We start from the raw sequence: 17,344 nt of genomic DNA, 5'->3' as shown, positions 1-17,344 counted from the left end.
ACATTTTCTGTCAGGGCCACTGCCAGGATTTACAGGACCTGGGACAAAGTGTTGAAGTTCTCTGCTTAGCAGTTTGGAAATGTATAATGTGGCTCAGGCCACATCCTTTACACTGTGACCTAGCGAGCCTCTTACTATTCCCTTGGTTCCATTATTTTCCAAGTGTCCATTGTCTCTGAACATCTCAGGATAGATACATTGCAAAGTACATTAATAGATTTTAGTCCACCCTCCTCTAAGAACTCAGATTTGCCCTGGCAGTGGCCCTGGGTTTTTCTTTCTAACATGCCTGTGCTAACCGGACAGAACACAACAGCGGGGCTGTTGAGAATGCTTTTTAATTTACTGTTTGTACACTAAGTTTATTCATGCTATGAGAAGCCAAAGACTAGACAGAGGAAGCTATCTTTCATTAGCATTGATGGTAATAAACAAAGCTGGATAACGCTTGAAATAATGTGCTGGGATTTTTTTATTTTATTTTTCGAGCTTAGCAATGCCTGCACCATTGCTCATTGATTCGTGCATGTGCATTTTTTGTGACTATCTGAGCAACTGAATTCCATGATATTAACAGTAGCCAAAGCATTCTCAAAACAGATGGGAAAAGTCTGCAGGTTGTTGTGGTACTGCCAGTGTGCCACCATCCCCAAGTCACATTGTTACTTGAACAATGACAGTTAAGCAGCATGCTCAAGACCTAAATATTGAGTGCAAATTCTTTCAGTAAAGCAAAATCTGTAGATATCACTATTGCTCAGAGGTCACAAGAAAACATTTTATATTCGTAGTGAACAATTTTTTAAATTATTTTTTATTTTTTGTAAATAATTTGCTTATTTTTGCAAATGAATAACATCAAGAAATTCCTTGTTAGGACCTGACTGAAGAATGAGTGAAGCCATCAGTTCAGTGGGCAAAGATTCAGGTCTCTGGTGAGGTCTCATCAGTGCTACAGGGAAGCTGTTAGTCAGTGTTCAAAAGACACTTTGAAGAGTCCTTTCAATGTAAATTGTGTTAATGTTTTTTTGTTGCCACAAAATCAGAGTTTAATTTGCTTCAGATGCATCAATCTAGCTTGTAATGTCACCACATGCATCATTTGTTTCAACTGTGGACAAGATTTTTCTTTTTTACGGGTAATGTTAGCACATTGAGGAAACGATATACCAACTGACCACATAATTCAGGTTCTTCACTGGGCACCTGCAATTTAACAAACAGGAATATACATATGTATTATATGTATAGCCACAAAGATCCTCTCAGGTTTTCTACAAATTATCTTTTGATTCATTTGGTGTTGCAAATACCATTATAATAGTATTTACCAAAAGGGGCACAATGCCATAATAGCGAGTGGAAACAGAATCTGGCCCTGAGAGACCTGGTATATATTTTAACGCTGCTCAGAAAATAAATTGCATAGAAAATGGTATTTGTAAATATTAGCAGAGAGTAATGCACCAGTTTCATATGCCATAGTCTTAGCAAACTCTGTGAGCTTAAACAGATTTTCATCTTGAGATAGATGTGCATTTATCTCTGACACCTATGTTATCTGTTTTCTGCTTGGAAATAAAGGGGAGGGGTGGGCAAGGAAACTGTTCTTTGAAAAACTATGTTCTTCACAAAAAAAAAAATCTCAGATTAGAAACTAATTTCTTATCTGTTTCTAGCTTTTCAAAGCATTCTCCTGTAGATATTTGCTAAGCATCTGTGATAATCTGTATTTCTTCAGCTGCAGGTATCTTTTATCAGCTTTTTTATGTGCCTGGCTAATGTTTCCTTCTAGCAAGTATTATTTTCTTAGATCATAAATTTAATTATTATCATTTACAGGCTAAAAAAAAAACCCTCCACCAAGTCTACCACGAAGGGATTATGCTTCAGGTAAGGCTGGATTAATGGAAAACTTAAACTGCATGTCTGTATAGTTGGTACCTATATGCCTAAGAGCATTTCAGCTATATATTTCCTCTTAATTTGTCTCTAACAAGAGAACAGGACCTGAACAAATGGATCACCTCAGAAGTCAGAATTTCTTGGTACTTTTAACATGATAATATTGACATCATGAATTATCTTAAAGGATAGGTAGAACTATATTTGTTTATACAGCAATCAGTTTGTGCCCATTTTTGCATGTTAACAGTTATATTTTCATGGAAACAATGATATGAAAACAAGCAAGAAGGACAATGTTTGGATGTTATCAGATAAATGTTCCATGTTTAACGTAACCATTCAAATTAACAATTGGAATTGGAATTTTAACCAAGAAACAAGAAACTGCAAGGCCCAGAGGTCAGAATATTATGAAGAAATTGTTCTGAATTGTTACGAAGAATTGTTATGAAGAAATGAATCCTATTTAAAAACGAGATGTGCTACCAGGGTGCACACTCTGCTGTTCAGACTATGTGCAGTTGACCATATTCTAATGCTTTCCCCAACAGCTCTGAGACAATTATCAAAAACAGACAAGCAGGCGTTTAATTTTTCTATTCAGGCAAAACAGATGTTTCTCTCAAGTGTTTAAGAAAATTTCATTACTTTTTTTTAATTGAATGTGATAGATGTTTGGTGCTGGTTGTTTTGTTTTTTTTCAACCTATGCTTAAGACAAACATTTATGTTCCATATTACATCTCCTTAAGTAACTCTACTGTTTGGTTTAGAACACGCAGACAATGAAGAGGAACAATGGTCAGATGACTTTGTAAGTACATCTCTTTCAGGTAGTAGAAGGTTACTGTAGCAACAAGTTCAACACAAGCAATAATAAATGTTTATTTTTGAATCACCTACTTCTGATTGAACTTAATGCTACTGAAATATTACCTTGTTTGTTACATCAGTGTTATTTATACTCATTCTTAGGTACCTTAATTTTTCATATTCAACTTAGGTACATATGAGAAATACTGTCTGTGATGGCCATGAATAAGTAAATGAATGGTATCAATTTGAAGGACTTTTCAAACTGAACAATAATTTCAAAAACAATATCTTCTATTTTGAGGAGGAAGAAAAAGCCAGTTATTTCTAAAAATGAAAAAAATTCTGATTAAAATCATAGAGTATGTTTAAATGAAGCAAGTCATCGTCATCTGCCACATAAAGTAATTGCCATACCATACAACTGTCACCCCTGAGGTGGCTTGTTCCCTTCTTGGTGGAGGGGGGCAGGCAGGAGTGCCTGTTTGTTTGGAGAGGGTTGCTTTCAAGGGTGCATTCTCATAATATAGTTAATTGTATTCCTGTGAGGATATTTGTGTCATACACTGCTATGAAGCCATAAGTATGTTATGAAATGAGAGATGGGAAGTTCTCTTTTCTAGGACAGTGATTATGAAAATCCAGATGACCACTCTGACTCCGAGATGTACGTGGTCCCCAGTGAAGAGAATCCTGATGACAGCTATGAGCCACCTCCAAGTGAGCAGGAGAAAAAGAAAATTCCCTCTGCATTCCCTATTTCTAGGGGTGAATACGCAGGTAGCTATGGAATAGTTGTCTACACTAGCTTGATAATTGCTTATTTATCAGTACCAATGGAGAAGTGGCCTCAAAAGGACTAGTCTGTCCTTTCCTCAAGATTTTGCTTTTAATTTGGACAATCAGGTCTTCAGCTTTCAGGGTACATGATTTGTTATTAGTGTATGAAACAGGCTACTATTGCTACTAGCAGAACTTGGAGTTTTAATAGAATGTGTTCTAGAGAATTTGATAGGCACCTAATAACCACAAAATTCAAGCAGACGTATGGGAAATATCACTAACTTAGCTCCAGGTTCACCCACGTGTTTTAATGTGGGAGTTCGTATTGAAGATTAAGCAAATAAGACTAAACTGGACTACCTTCTTAACCCTTTTTGTAGCTCACATCATTCCAAAAGCAGTAAAAAAGAGATCAAAGCAGCCCAAATATTCCTTCCATATTGTCTATTGAGATTATTATTGAGGATAAATATCCTGAAAAACAGGATAGAAGCAAGATTGTACTTACAGTCCATCATAAAGGCCTTCTTTCTTCCTATTTGGATTCTTTTCAGCCATAGGTGGATTGCACTGAAGTGAATGAAAGTGACCTTCAGTTAGGTGAAGATTTGGGCAATTGGGAAAAGAAACATCAGCATGATGCCTGCTTTCAGTTTTTGGATGATACAAGACTGTCACTGGCAATAGAAAAGTCACCAACAGTGCTGTAATGCCACCTATGTACTCCCAGAAGCTTATGAACACTGTTCACCCCTTAAAATGTCGCCTCAGAGGACATGGCATAATTTGTGTTTCAGTCCCGTCCTTTGTGCGCTAACATTTTTTTTGTCCTGTTGCACCAAGGTCACCAAGATCACACTGGCACAGGATATACTAACTAATGGACCATACTACCTGGCCACCGCCTTTTCCCTAAGAGTTAGATGAGTGTTCGTACAACAGTCAGCATCTAGGCTCCCTCTGCATCCTGACATAGAGGACTGGGTTGCTGCTACCCGGAGTGATAAAATAGGACCACTTTGCACACAGTTCTCGTCAGGCCCTGCAGCCACTCAGGTCTGCCTTTTCACCTAAGTTGCAGCCACAATAAAGATCTGTTTTCATAGATGGTAGAAAACTGTCCAGAGGCTGAGTAATTTTGAATAAAACTGTTGTTTTCTTCCACATTAAAAGACAATCGCACCAGTCACCAGCAGCTTCCTCCAATGAACAAACCTCTCCCAAGCACACCCAGTCCAGCCTTGTCCAGACCAAACAAACCATCCAAGCCATCCCTGCTGCTGCCATCTCCTGCTGCAAAACCAAAATTACCACCGAAGCCCAAGGAGTGTAGTGACGATGAGGTAACGTTTATAGATATACGTGTTCTGACAGTTTAAATGATGGACCCCACACCAATCACATGGTAGACAGCAATGCCATGAACTCATTTCTTTGTTTGTTTATATGGTACAAAATATTTGTATATCACAAGCAGTAATCTGCAAGTACCATACTGATTCACAGTGGATATCTGCCTTAAATCAAGTATCAAAGAAGCCCCTTAGACCACAGAATAGTTTCTGCTCCAAGTTGAAAGCAATGGGGAGAGAGCAACCTCACACACTACCCCCAGGACCAAAGGGAAGGCTTTTTTTTCCACCAGTCTTGAACTGGAGTTATTAGTTAAAAGGTTTTCTGTCCTGGAGAATCCCATCTGTATATGATGATAAATGTCTGAAATGGCAGTCACTGTGAAATGTCAACTACTATTGGCTGCTGCCAGGGCTTCAGTCCCAACAGTTCATTGATCTGAGGGAGGTTTAACTGGTAAATTTTTGTCCTGCATTTCTTACAGGATAATTACATTGTGCCTGTGGACAATGACGACGATAACTATATTGAACCCACAGAAAGCAGTGTGTCACTACCTGCAAAACGTGAGTTTTAGTCATTTGAGCTAATAATTGTTTATTACTTTGTTAGGAACAACAGTGGAAAAAAATAGGTCAAATTGATGTCTGTTTCTAGGGTTCAAAGAGTGGAGGTACAGCTGTTAAGAGTTTGCAAAAATGCAGTTGGGTCCTTCGGCCCATGACGAGGCCATGGCAAGTTATTTTCATTGGGAGCCACTTATAATTCCTGCCTCTCTCACTCAGCTATTTCTAAGTCCTTCCTTGGTACAACCAAGAAGCTTTTCATGGTATGTGATCTCCCTCCTCATCCAAGGGAGCCACAGCATTAAAATTCTCTGTTTGTTGAAGTGCCTCAGGAAAAGAACAAGTTTTTTTAGATTTGCAGTAAATAAAGAGAGACTTTGATTCATTTTTTACCTCTGTATTTGAAGTATATTTAGCTGAAGAGTGAAAATACTACAGTCCAATGGTGAAAAGTAAACAGAGAAGAGTATTTAATTCTGCTCTCTGACATTACTGACAGTATCAAACCTATTCATCAAGGCAGGAACGCTGAATGTTGTTTCCCTTTTAAAACGAGAACTGCAGCCTGCCTCAGTTAATTTGTTCAAGGCTATCTGGCAAAAAACCTATCACTTGCACTTTCTTAGTATTTATTCTTAATGCAAATGTTACATTGTTATTTTTAAAATACATGTGTATATATGTGTGTATATATTTACACACATAAAAACATGTATACACACAAGTATGTATATATAAAATATGTTTTTAGCTCCTGTGAACAGATTTATGAAACCAACCACAAAACCAGTCCTCCCTGCTTCTGCAAAGCCTTCTATTACTTCTGACATGCAAGGTAAGTGGAGTTTGCATCAGTGTTGAAATAAAATAACCTAAGACTGAGCAATATTAAATTCTGCTTTATGTATTCACAACATAAACTATATGATGTACTTCAGTAAAATAAAAATATGTTCCCCCTTAGGTTTATCTGTGTTGTAGCATTTGTTTTGCCTAGCTTGAATAGTAAATCTGTTTTAAGGATGAATAAAAGTAGAACAAGTCATTTGCCCCAAACTGATTTATTTTTAGTCTTCTGCTCTAGTGGAAGAATGTAAACGGATCAATACAGCAAGAACAAATAGGACTCAGTGTATTATTAATCCCATTTCACTACAGGAAACAAGATTCAATATTTTAAAATCACATCAAGATTCTGTATTAAAGAGATTCCATATAGGCTGATGTTTTGCATGCCCTGTGATAAGGTTTCCTGTTTAATTTCCATAAAAGCAATTTATTTGGAAAGAGAAACAAAAGCAGAAGCAAATAAGAGTAATCGTATTTGTTTTTGTAGGTACATATATACTTGCTTAATCTTCCTTAGCTGTGGTAACTCTGAGTTGTTTTGCATCCTCATCATGTCATTATTTGCTTGGAGTGTAACCTTTACATGCTGGTCACACAGCTCTTTAAGTGTCTCTGCATATTCATTAGCAATGTGTTCAAGTCACAAGCTATAAAAGTCTTTTATGAATGACTTAAGGTATAGTGACATACTTTTTGGACATTTAAAATGCCCTTTTGAATCAGCCTTTCTGTAAATCAGTGTTGAGCAACAGCCATCTCCTGACAGATGTTACTAAAAAAAAAAAAAATAATAAACAACACATCTCCCCCTGGTGGGAACGTGGATACTTTTCAGAGCACTTAAAGCAACAAAGCCTGACATGAAATTTGTTGAAATATAATTCAATTTTCATTGAACAAACAGGACATAGATAAGGATGCTGGTAATTTGGGGATTTAATATCTGTGAATTAAAATACTTCTGTGGGATGGAGCTCGGAGATGGACACTGGCAACAGAAATGAGTCAGTCTGGATTTATGATTCACCTGATCTCTTCCTCCCTAAGTCGTGAAAAAGCTAAAATCCTACCTGTGGTAGAATTTAACACACCTTTCCAGACTGTCTCAAGTTTGCACAACACCAGCATTCATCTTGATTTTTGTAAAAAAATAAATAAATAAATAAATAAAATAAATAATAATAATAATAGATAATAATTTTAAAAAGCTCATGGGGGAAGGTTCATTTGTACAGTGGTACAGTAACTGCTTATCAGGCTTCCTGGGACTCTTTCTGAAGTTCCCATCAAAAGAACAGGAGGCAGAACCTGAGCAACTTCTTCAATTCATTTTTCTAGAGGCAAAATACAGTTAATACAAATTCTGATCAGTTTTTCTTGTAACGTAGTGCATTGTTGCTAACCGAAGGACATGTTTTTTCCTCCCTGTCTTGTAGAAGTCTACGAGGTTCCTGAAGAGGAGGTAAGGCTTTCCTATAGTTTGACTCATGTAGCCCTCAGACAGGGCACAATCACAAAGGTGATTGTTGAAAATATATATATATACTGTCAGCCTTTCAGAGGGGAAAAATGGCAACGAATCTCTGTCTGCACTTAGCACTTTGACACTTGCTTCAAAGAAAAACTGGCAAACTGATTCAAAATGTCTGCTGAATAGAATAAATGGGAAGGGGCTGAAATTTCTGGTTCTGTGTGATAGCGATCCAGTCTGGGAAGCAGCAGCCTAAGGGAATGCTCTCTAGAAGCACAATTGCAGCAAAGAAGCAATGACAGTTTTGACAGAGTAATTTTCTTCCTACTTGCTGGTTTTGACATGACATACGGCCAAAGCAGTGTGCTTAGGGCTTCCCAGGCACTGGTGGTGACTTCCTGCCTATCCCATCCACATGAAGATTACCAGGCAGAGCTCTAGCAGAAATCTATCCTTCAACACAAAAATAAGATATTGCTATGATAGTATTATTATGATCATAAACATGTATTTTATGAAATCAAAAGGTGACTAAATAATTTGGTTCTTTTTCTGTTAAAGGAAAAACCTTCACCATCACCAGCAACCAGGTAATTCATTGATATGAGTGTTTGTGCATTATTTAAAGTTTGTCAGAAAATATATTTTTCTCATCTAGATGCTATTTATTTAATAAATCTCCTTACATAGATTTTCTGCAGAAAGTTTGTCATCCATTTCAATGTTCAATAAATCAAACATAGCACATATTAAAAAGAAACATCTCTTAAGGGTACTTTTTAGAATTTTGAGGGTGTTAAGGAGGAGAAAGTAGTAAATAAAAGGGTAAGCACTCTGTTAAATGCAGTTTTCCTTTCTTAATTCATGTTTTATTACTAGGTTCACTAAGCCACTTCCTTCTACACCTGCTCAGAATATAGAGCACTCCCATGTGCACAGCATTACCAGAGAGTCACCTAAGTTGGATACTCCCAGGTAAGTTAACAGCAGCTTAAATTAATAACAAATACTAGTGGAGTCAAATTTTTCTACTCTGTTGTGTAGCTTTCGGACAATAAGCAGTCGTCAGGACATGCAAACAGCTAGGGATGTTGGGACAAGTTAAGAATGAAAGTTCCCATTTCCTTGTCAACTTCTGTATTCAAGCCAGTTTGCCCAATGGGTACTATTTTTTTGAATAACCTTGTAGGAATCCAGTGCAGGGGTAAAACATCTCTGCAGACTTGTTTCAAGTTCTACTACCAGTCTCTGTGCCTTTGAAACAAGATGTTTTTGTAGTGGATGGGGGCATGGGATTGCTTTTAAAGAGGTTGGATGCAGTTGGTAAATCCATGATTTATATTCCAAGTCTCTGGATGAAAAGTAGTAAAAGAAACTTAAGTAAGCAACGTATTTCATTCCTGTGTACCCAGAAATGTGGGAAGCTGCATGGAAGCCAAGAAGCTGTCTCATCCCTAGGATGTCGCTCTACAAAATAGGCCATATGCCCCAGGAAGAGCAGGTGGCATCCACTACACTGTGTTACAGTGTTTGGTGAGGTCCTGTGCAGAGCTGCAGGGGACCCAAAGCCCAGGACAGAAGCTCTTCTGGAAGGGTTCCACACTAGGGCACAGCATCGCAGCAACCACTGCAGTGGTATGAACCTGTGACTAAATCCATTAACTTGCAGACCTCTCTAGATCTTGAAATGCATATCTGAGCCAATCAATTGAACAAAACCAGAAAAACTTACTGTGTATTTGTAAAATATGTATATGTATATATATGTAAAAACATAAACAAAACCTTACTGTTTATATTTTCCAGAAATGTTTTGCCTCTTCCCAGAAATCGTCTTCATCTAAAAACAGTGAGTAAATAATGTGCCCATATAAAGAATGTGTTAAATTTCTGCTTTTTTGTGGTTTAAAGTTCTTTTTATCAACTGAATTAAATAACAGAAACAGATGACTTTGAATGTCAGATTGATCTAATATTATAATTATCACTATTAATTTTTTTGGACAAAAGAGGTACATTGGACATCTATATTGGTCTAAGAAAAAACTTTAAATGGTATAAAGGCAGGGTATAAAAGGTATAAAAGTATAAAGGCAGTCCACAGAAATAACTTCCTGTACTGAAAAATACCAGCTGAACTGAGAACTTTACTTTCAATAGCAATGGGTGATTTTGCCTGATCTGAAATACCTTCCTTGATCGTGACTCCTCTCAGATGATGAAGGATTGATACTTTATGAAAACAGATTTTAAAAAAAAAAAAAAAAAAAAAAAAGTCTCAGGTGGGGCAGTCCAAGTAACTAGTATCAATTGAAAATGCAGGAGTAATTACGAGCTGGGAGTTCCTAAGTCTATGTTGAAGTCATTCCTCTTTTTCCTCTTCCCTTGTCCCCAGTCTGTCCCTTTCACTGTGCTGGAGCAAAGGTTTTATGAAGATAGTTGAAATCTTACCCAACTGCAGCAAGTGGGCAAAAACATAAAAGGTTCTTTTTTGGCCAGATTAGTTCCATAAATTGTTGTGCACCATAGCTATACTAACAGCTGTGCTGGTACAAGAGAGGGTGTACATGAGGAACAAACTAATAAGGAGCAAGGTGACAGTAACTGCAACACTGTCTGTGCTAAAAGCTGTGTGCAACAAATTCTGTCCCATCACAGTGCTCTGAATTGTCTTTAAAAAAAAAAAAAAAAAACTACCAATAACTCCATAAAGAAATTAGACTCTTATAATTTGGAATTTGGGGCCATACCTAAGTTAGATGTTATAGTAACATAATGCATGTGGTATAAGAACATCTTTTATTCTTACTTTAAATCTTTAAATTTCTAGATATATTAAGTGTTTGTGTGCTTTTTGCTCACACACACACTTCTACAAACATCAGCAGTAGCATTGTAGTTTTCCTCCTACCTGATCACAACACTCTTACGGTCTTCCAATTACTTAAGTCTACATCCTAGAAGATGTTGAACAACTCCTGAGTGGTGCCAAGTCCAGGATTTCTCTTTTATGGTTTCATTTCCCAGCTTTTCTTACCAATATAAGATGAGGGGAAAAAATATTTTTTTGATGGGAGAACGTTGGACAGAAATTTCCTTCTCTGATCACAAGAATACTCCTGCTTCAGAACAGCCTTGAGTGCCATATTGCAGCTGAAACCCTCTCCACTAATCCATTCTGCTTATTTCTGAGACAGCTATCACACTATCTTTGCAGAGATTCCAGGGAAACAATCATTTTGGCAGGGCCACACTGAGTTAGTTACAGCACCAAGGATGGAGCTCCCAAACAACCTCTCATCTGTACAATGTGTGTAATGAGGTACTTGTAGTTACCCAGTTTTGCACAAGAATCAGCCTGGGACAGAATTATGCAGTCTGGTTCAAATGTTTAGGTCTTTGCTTATTTTATAAGTGGCAAGCCCTTACAGTTTTAAAGAAAAACACAGAAGTGTGAATTATATTTCTGACTGACCAGGCACTCTGACAAAGAAAAACAATAACTGAAACATGTCTTACTGCTCTCATTCAGCTCATTCTCAACAATAACCTGCACTGATCATGTTAATAGAACTGTAGCCCTCATTCCTCTCAAAGGCCTGGGCTGACTGGGAGAAAAAGTCCTCCCCATCTTACTCCCTCAGCTGTTGGATGATGGATTACACCTCGTCAACCAAAAAACGGATGCATTTGTAACCAATGTTAGTGAAAAGCCATTAATCTGCATGTCCAGTGGATGAAGATGGACAAATTAATAACTGGTGCCTCTTGGAGAGGTACTTCTCATATGAGAGTCTGATTCCTTAAAGGACAATATCTGGGAGCCAATAGGAAGTATCTACAAAAGAAGCTAAGAAATAAGTTGGATCACTGTGGTTCTAGGATGGTGAAAAGACAGTCCACTGCACTCACTACCCTCAGTTCAGCGCAAAATGTCTGCTGCAAAATTTTAGCTTTCCATTTCAGAACTGAAGCATGAACCAAAAGATCTCACTGCAAAAGTCTGCATACTATAAGAAATCCTAAGCTTATTGTAATGTTCAAAATTAATTGGTTTGCTATTTTTTTCAAACACCCTAATAGAAGTTGATGACAAATATACTGTATGTTATATGCATTCTAAACAAATCTATTTCTTAAAATTATGACAGATTTCCAAACCCAGATTATTTATGCACTTCCTCTTTAAAAATTATTTATTTTTCTAATTACTTCTTGTCAAATCTAACACATTTTTCCATTACAGGACCATGAAGCAAACAATAACGATGACAGTAAGTATTCTGTACTGAAAACATTGTGATATGAGCAGGATTTGTTGTCAACGTGTTATCAGTGACCTTAATATACCATGTAGTGGAGAGTGTCAGTGTAGATTTGATCTGTATCAGTCAGCAATAAGCAAGAAATGTTACTGAACTATTTTCTAGTATAACTGGAATGAAAACATGTCAAGAAAAAATTAAACCAACGGATTTTTATTTTTTTACTTTATCTCACTGAAAAGCAGTGAGGAAACCCCGCTGTTCAGATAAAGCTAATACTGCATACTAAATAGTTCGTATCTGTTTCTAGATCATAGCTTCAGTAACACACAAGAATCCAGATTTCCCACTGGAGCAGCTCCATCTCCATTACCAAGGGTCCTGTGAGTAAAAAATATTAATAAAACTACTTCTTTGATGGGGGTGGGGTTAATTACTAGGTGGATAGGTGTTAGCTCCTAATACTTTACTATGGCAATCAAAATTCAGGAGTAATTTTCATTGCTGTTTGTGAAAGCTACGCAGACTAGGTGAAGGCAAACTATTCTTTCATTATTTCTGGAGGAATATTGCTTGCGTGCCAGTGCCATTGTCCTTCACTGCCTGCCACTGATGGCAGATGCCGGCTGGCTTGCTTAATTTAGTCACATACCACAGAAATGGCATGCACGTGCTTAGTTGCTAAATTAATTCCATGTATCTGCAAAGTAACTCTACTCTTTCTTTCCCTCCAATCTACAGAAAGAAAACTTCTAATGCAGTAAATCCAGCAGTAAGTTGATTTGTAATTGCATAATTAAATGATAATTTTACAGGTGATTTAATTTTCTTGCAAAACTAAATTTGATCGTGAATTTGGTTAAAAAAAAAAAGCATAGAAAGAATAGGAGAAGAGAGAGATGATGAAAGGAAATACTTGGGTGCAGTTACATGAACTAAGCAAAAGTGAAAAAGCTCAAGTAGAAGAACATCTAGATTAAATGGATATTTGAGTTCAATGCTCTAGGATGTAACAATAAGCACATACTACAAGGACTGAATAAAATGAGAAATAAATGGGAATATGGGCTGCTCAGAAGTATTCCCTGAAATGTACAGGGCCTGCATATGAAGCACATGGATTTATTATAAAAGTGATAGCTCAAGAAAGATGCAAGATGATACCAGAAATTCACTTTTTTTTTTTCAATAAGTATTTCATCATTAGGAAAATATCCCCAAACCTCTTGTGGAAGGAAGGGAGAGAAACTGTTGAAATTTCCAATTAAATTAATTTGGAAAAAAAACATTTTGAAACTGACAGTTTTTTTCCCATTTTGAATCAATGATGATTTAAAAAAAAAAAAAGAAAAAAGAAAAGGAAGGCTGGCTAAATCTTTACTGCCAGCTAATCTGATAAATTAAACTTCAGTAAAGAAAGAGAAATGTGTTCAGACATCTGTAAACATAGCTTGACAAAGATGATAATATTCAAATGTTGATTCAGAAGTATTTGGGATGGACTTTTCATTTTTGGACTTAACTTGAGAGCAGAAAAAGAACCATAAATTTACTAATTGGAATAATCATTTAAAAAAAAAAAAGCCTTGAAGCACTCATCTCTGAATTTTACTTTTGTCCATCTATTAGTACACACAAACTGGGATTCTTTCCAAATCCACTTCACAAAATTCCAGGCTTCATTGTCATACAACTAGAGATTCTTCACAGAATGGCCATGCCCTTCTCTCCAAATCTCTCCAGGATGCTGTCAATTTTAAATGTAAAGTGGTTAACAAAAACTATAAAAAGATGAATGTTTGCTGTAATAATGATGTACCACTTAATAATTATTTGATTTCCTTGTGTTTTACTGCAGAAACCTTGCTTACCTTCCAGAGACACCTCAACTCTAAATGAAGGTAAATTTTCTCTACTACTGTGAAAAAGCTGACTTTTATCAGAATTTAATTTTCTTTTATTAAAAACGTGAAGCGAACAACATCACATTAAATTTATATTTGTTATTTTAGGGGGGAGGGTAGTTTTAGCAGTTTATAACTGGATCTGGCCAGCCTTAATTGCACTGAGCATCATTGTTTTCTAAAAGCAGTTACAATAACACTGCTGAGGTTACTGGCAGTGCAACGCACGACATAATGTACCAGCAATGTGCCATATAGTCCTCAAAGTGGAGAAGAGGGAAGGGAGGGGAAGTGCGAGCTCATCATTCTGAGCTCAGCAAGAACCACCTCACACAGAGCTGACTGCTGGCAAGAGCCAGTCCTTCCCTGAGACACAAAATGTGTCTCGCCTCTGTGCAAGGCAGCAGCTCCTCGAGGCCAAAACTCAGCAGGAGCTGCTGCCTAACATGGATGAGATGGAGCCAGCCGGCCACGCTCTTGTAGGCAGCCTGCCCCAGCGTTGTCCCCTGTGTCACACAGCTCGCCTCTCAAAAGGCAAGTCTCCCACTGAGTTCCTGAAGGCATCCAGAGCGCAGCTATTTGCCTATAAATTTGGTGGTATGCCACTAGTCAATAACAGAAGTAGCAGGATGGGAAGTGTCCATGTAAGAAAATCCTCTGAAATGATGACAATAACAAAAGAAACCCTCCTTTGACTACTGGGACTTTCTTATCAGGGACAATATATTTCTGAAGAGATGTTGACTCTAATTTGTTTGTCCCAAACTACAGAAAAACCTACAGCAGCGGAACGACGACGAGGTTCCAGCCATGATATTCCCCTTCCACCCCTTCCAAGTGGTGCCCAAAAGTAAGATCCTTTTTCATCATCTTTTGAGTATTTCAGTGCACCAGCTCCTCCTGCTCAGTCTGAATACAGATGTGTAAAGTTCAAAGGATAGCACTGTGATGGTTTTCCTCTGTAACCTTCTGTTGCTTTTTAAAACTCATTCCTTGAAACCTCACAGTAGCAAATAAATTAAGTAAACATGGCAAGTACATCCAAATACTATAATAACCACAAAAAGCATGGGAGGCTTTAAACTCTAATTAGGTGATAGAGGTTTAAATCAGATATTTAAATTCCTAACTGTCAGTACTAGTGGGATATGATATTTAAAATACCTGCACCTGTCCCTTATCTGTCAATGGGCAAAGGGAGGAGATGGAACACATTCTAATTTTGCAAGCTCCAAATACACAGTTTTAATACTTTCAGAAAAGGTAGCTTTCAGACCTTTTTGTAATCTCTCAATATTTATTTCAGATCTTTGCTCCAAAAGGCCTCAATTCTGCCAAGTAAGTATAGTTCAGATTTTGAGTTAAGATGTGATTGATTTGTAATTTCAGATTAATCTTTGAATTAAGATTATTTCAAGATGCCATCCATATTCATTAGTTTAGAATTAACATTTGGTCTCTGTAATGCATACAAAGCGGAGATCGGGTATAGCTCAACCAGTAAAATTAAGGGATTGCGTTGGGTTTATTGTCTAAATCAATGGAAATTGGGTGCCTCACTCCCATTTGTTACTACTGAAAATTTCTACTAAAGGCAACTGGGTCCCATCATAACAAAGATTCCATCCATCTTCCTTGTCACAGAAGAACCCCAATTATGTTCTTTCTGGGCTGTTCCAGGCTTCTGTTGCCTAGAAGCCAGACAGATTTTTATTACATCCAGCCACTTATTCTTTCTCTACAGTGGGAAAAGAAAGGTATTTTTATAATGGCAAATGCTAAAGCTTTTCTTTAAGTAATACTTTCAAGATGGACTTGGAGTTTCAGTTTACAGCTAAAAACAAATTAGGCAATGTGTATACAGACTCTTTTGCACAGAAGTGTAAACTATGTCTAATATTTCTCTAGTCTCTTGTTAGCATACATGTCTGACCTTCCTACCAGCCCCTTTCCGCACATATTTCAGTATGAACATGTCTTTCACGCTGTAAATAGATGATGAGAATTGCACATAGCAGTCTGCATATGGTGTAGCTTATACTCTTTACACTGCTTTTAGTATTTCTGTCTATTTCTTGGAAATGGCTGCTTGTTGTATGTTGCAATTACATCTTCTGTGCTATGGAAACATAAGAATGGTTCACGTTCATCCAGTAGTCTGCTCTCAAGTTCTGTCTGCCCCTGTCACACAACTGATGTGCTTCACTTTGTAGCATAAATTTTTATTAATCCCTAAAGTGTAACTCAGTTCTTCAAGGTGCTAAATGATGCACTAATTAGCAAAAATTTCTTTAATGCACTCTTACTGCAGACAGCTCCATTTTTGTTTCTTTCTTTCTCTATTTATTTATTTTACAGCTAAGGGATCTCTTATTTTAATTTCCTCTTGTAAAGTTTAATAAGCCTAACTTTTGGCAATTCTTACTTATTTGTACAGTGAATTTTTCAGCTGTAGCTGGTCAGACAAAATTTGACAGAAAAACAAAATTCGTAATCTTTAGTAGCCTTCTTCAGGTGATTATTCATTCATTGAGAGCTGAAACTGTTTTTACAGTTTCTCTTCTCTACTTGGAATGCAACTTGGAATACAAGATATTTGTATGTTTATTACAAATAAATTCTAAAACTATTTTAAACACACCTTTGAGATTTCCTGTCCAACTAATTTTTTTTGAGTCACTGCATGATCATTATGATGAGGTCCTGTATAACACTCATTGCTTTCTGAAACCAGAATCTAAATCAGAATTATATTAGTGAAGATTTGTTAAAGCAGTCTGCAAAATATCATGTCCAGGAACAGTGCTAACAGTCCTAGTAGCATTTTTTTCCCCAAGTAAAACAAACAGAAAGTAAACCTTTCATAATGACAGAATATTTTCTACAATCATCTTCTCTCTGTGCACTCAGTAATAGTTTTCCACTGTAGGTACTTCTGTCTGGTAAAATAGCACCTTGATAAACAATTATCTATACTTATTTCCCATTTCTCTATCATATCATTAATATGCAACACTACTCAACCAGCTTCCTTCCAATTTTTAGATTTTTTTAAATTCTTTAACATCTGTGCTTCAGGCACAATAACTATTTTCTACTGTGCTTTGCTATCACAATTGTAATTAAGCTTCATAATGTTTCATAGTAGTTCTGCTTTGCCATTTTGCTGCCTAGAGTTCTTCCTTTCCAGATCTTTCACAGTCCTCATAACAAACCCATTTCTCACAGTAAAACAAAGCATACTTTGAAAACTTATGCATGTCTTTCTCTTTTCTAGAAGTGGCAGAAGCTGCAAACCGTTCTCTGGGTACTTCCCCTCATGGCAGCATTTCATCCATTTCAAGTACTGCAGACCAGGTATAACATCAGCTAAGTTCATGTTGCACAAATTTTCTTATCCTTTACTTTAAAATAGTATTTCCACCTCTCTCTA

At 36.9% G+C, this 17,344-nt stretch overlaps 1 protein-coding gene across 1 annotated transcript in view; it reads left to right on the top strand.

Moving 5' to 3' along the window:
• BLNK (B cell linker) overlaps nucleotides 1–17,344 on the top strand; it is a 96,478-nt gene that overhangs the window by 72,981 nt on the left and 6,153 nt on the right. The window contains 17 exon segments of the mRNA XM_040563528.1: nucleotides 1,848–1,893; nucleotides 2,681–2,721; nucleotides 3,344–3,500; nucleotides 4,677–4,846; nucleotides 5,341–5,422; nucleotides 6,174–6,257; nucleotides 7,708–7,733; nucleotides 8,304–8,332; nucleotides 8,622–8,717; nucleotides 9,549–9,591; nucleotides 11,989–12,016; nucleotides 12,318–12,390; nucleotides 12,749–12,779; nucleotides 13,866–13,908; nucleotides 14,683–14,761; nucleotides 15,218–15,249; nucleotides 17,189–17,268. Coding sequence (XP_040419462.1) covers nucleotides 1,848–1,893; nucleotides 2,681–2,721; nucleotides 3,344–3,500; nucleotides 4,677–4,846; nucleotides 5,341–5,422; nucleotides 6,174–6,257; nucleotides 7,708–7,733; nucleotides 8,304–8,332; nucleotides 8,622–8,717; nucleotides 9,549–9,591; nucleotides 11,989–12,016; nucleotides 12,318–12,390; nucleotides 12,749–12,779; nucleotides 13,866–13,908; nucleotides 14,683–14,761; nucleotides 15,218–15,249; nucleotides 17,189–17,268 — 1,140 coding nt within the window.

The sequence above is a fragment of the Cygnus olor genome, chromosome 7 (assembly GCF_009769625.2).
Source record: "Cygnus olor isolate bCygOlo1 chromosome 7, bCygOlo1.pri.v2, whole genome shotgun sequence".
Classification (NCBI taxonomy): Eukaryota; Metazoa; Chordata; class Aves; order Anseriformes; family Anatidae; genus Cygnus; species Cygnus olor.
This window is presented reverse-complemented; position numbering and strand designations above follow the sequence as displayed.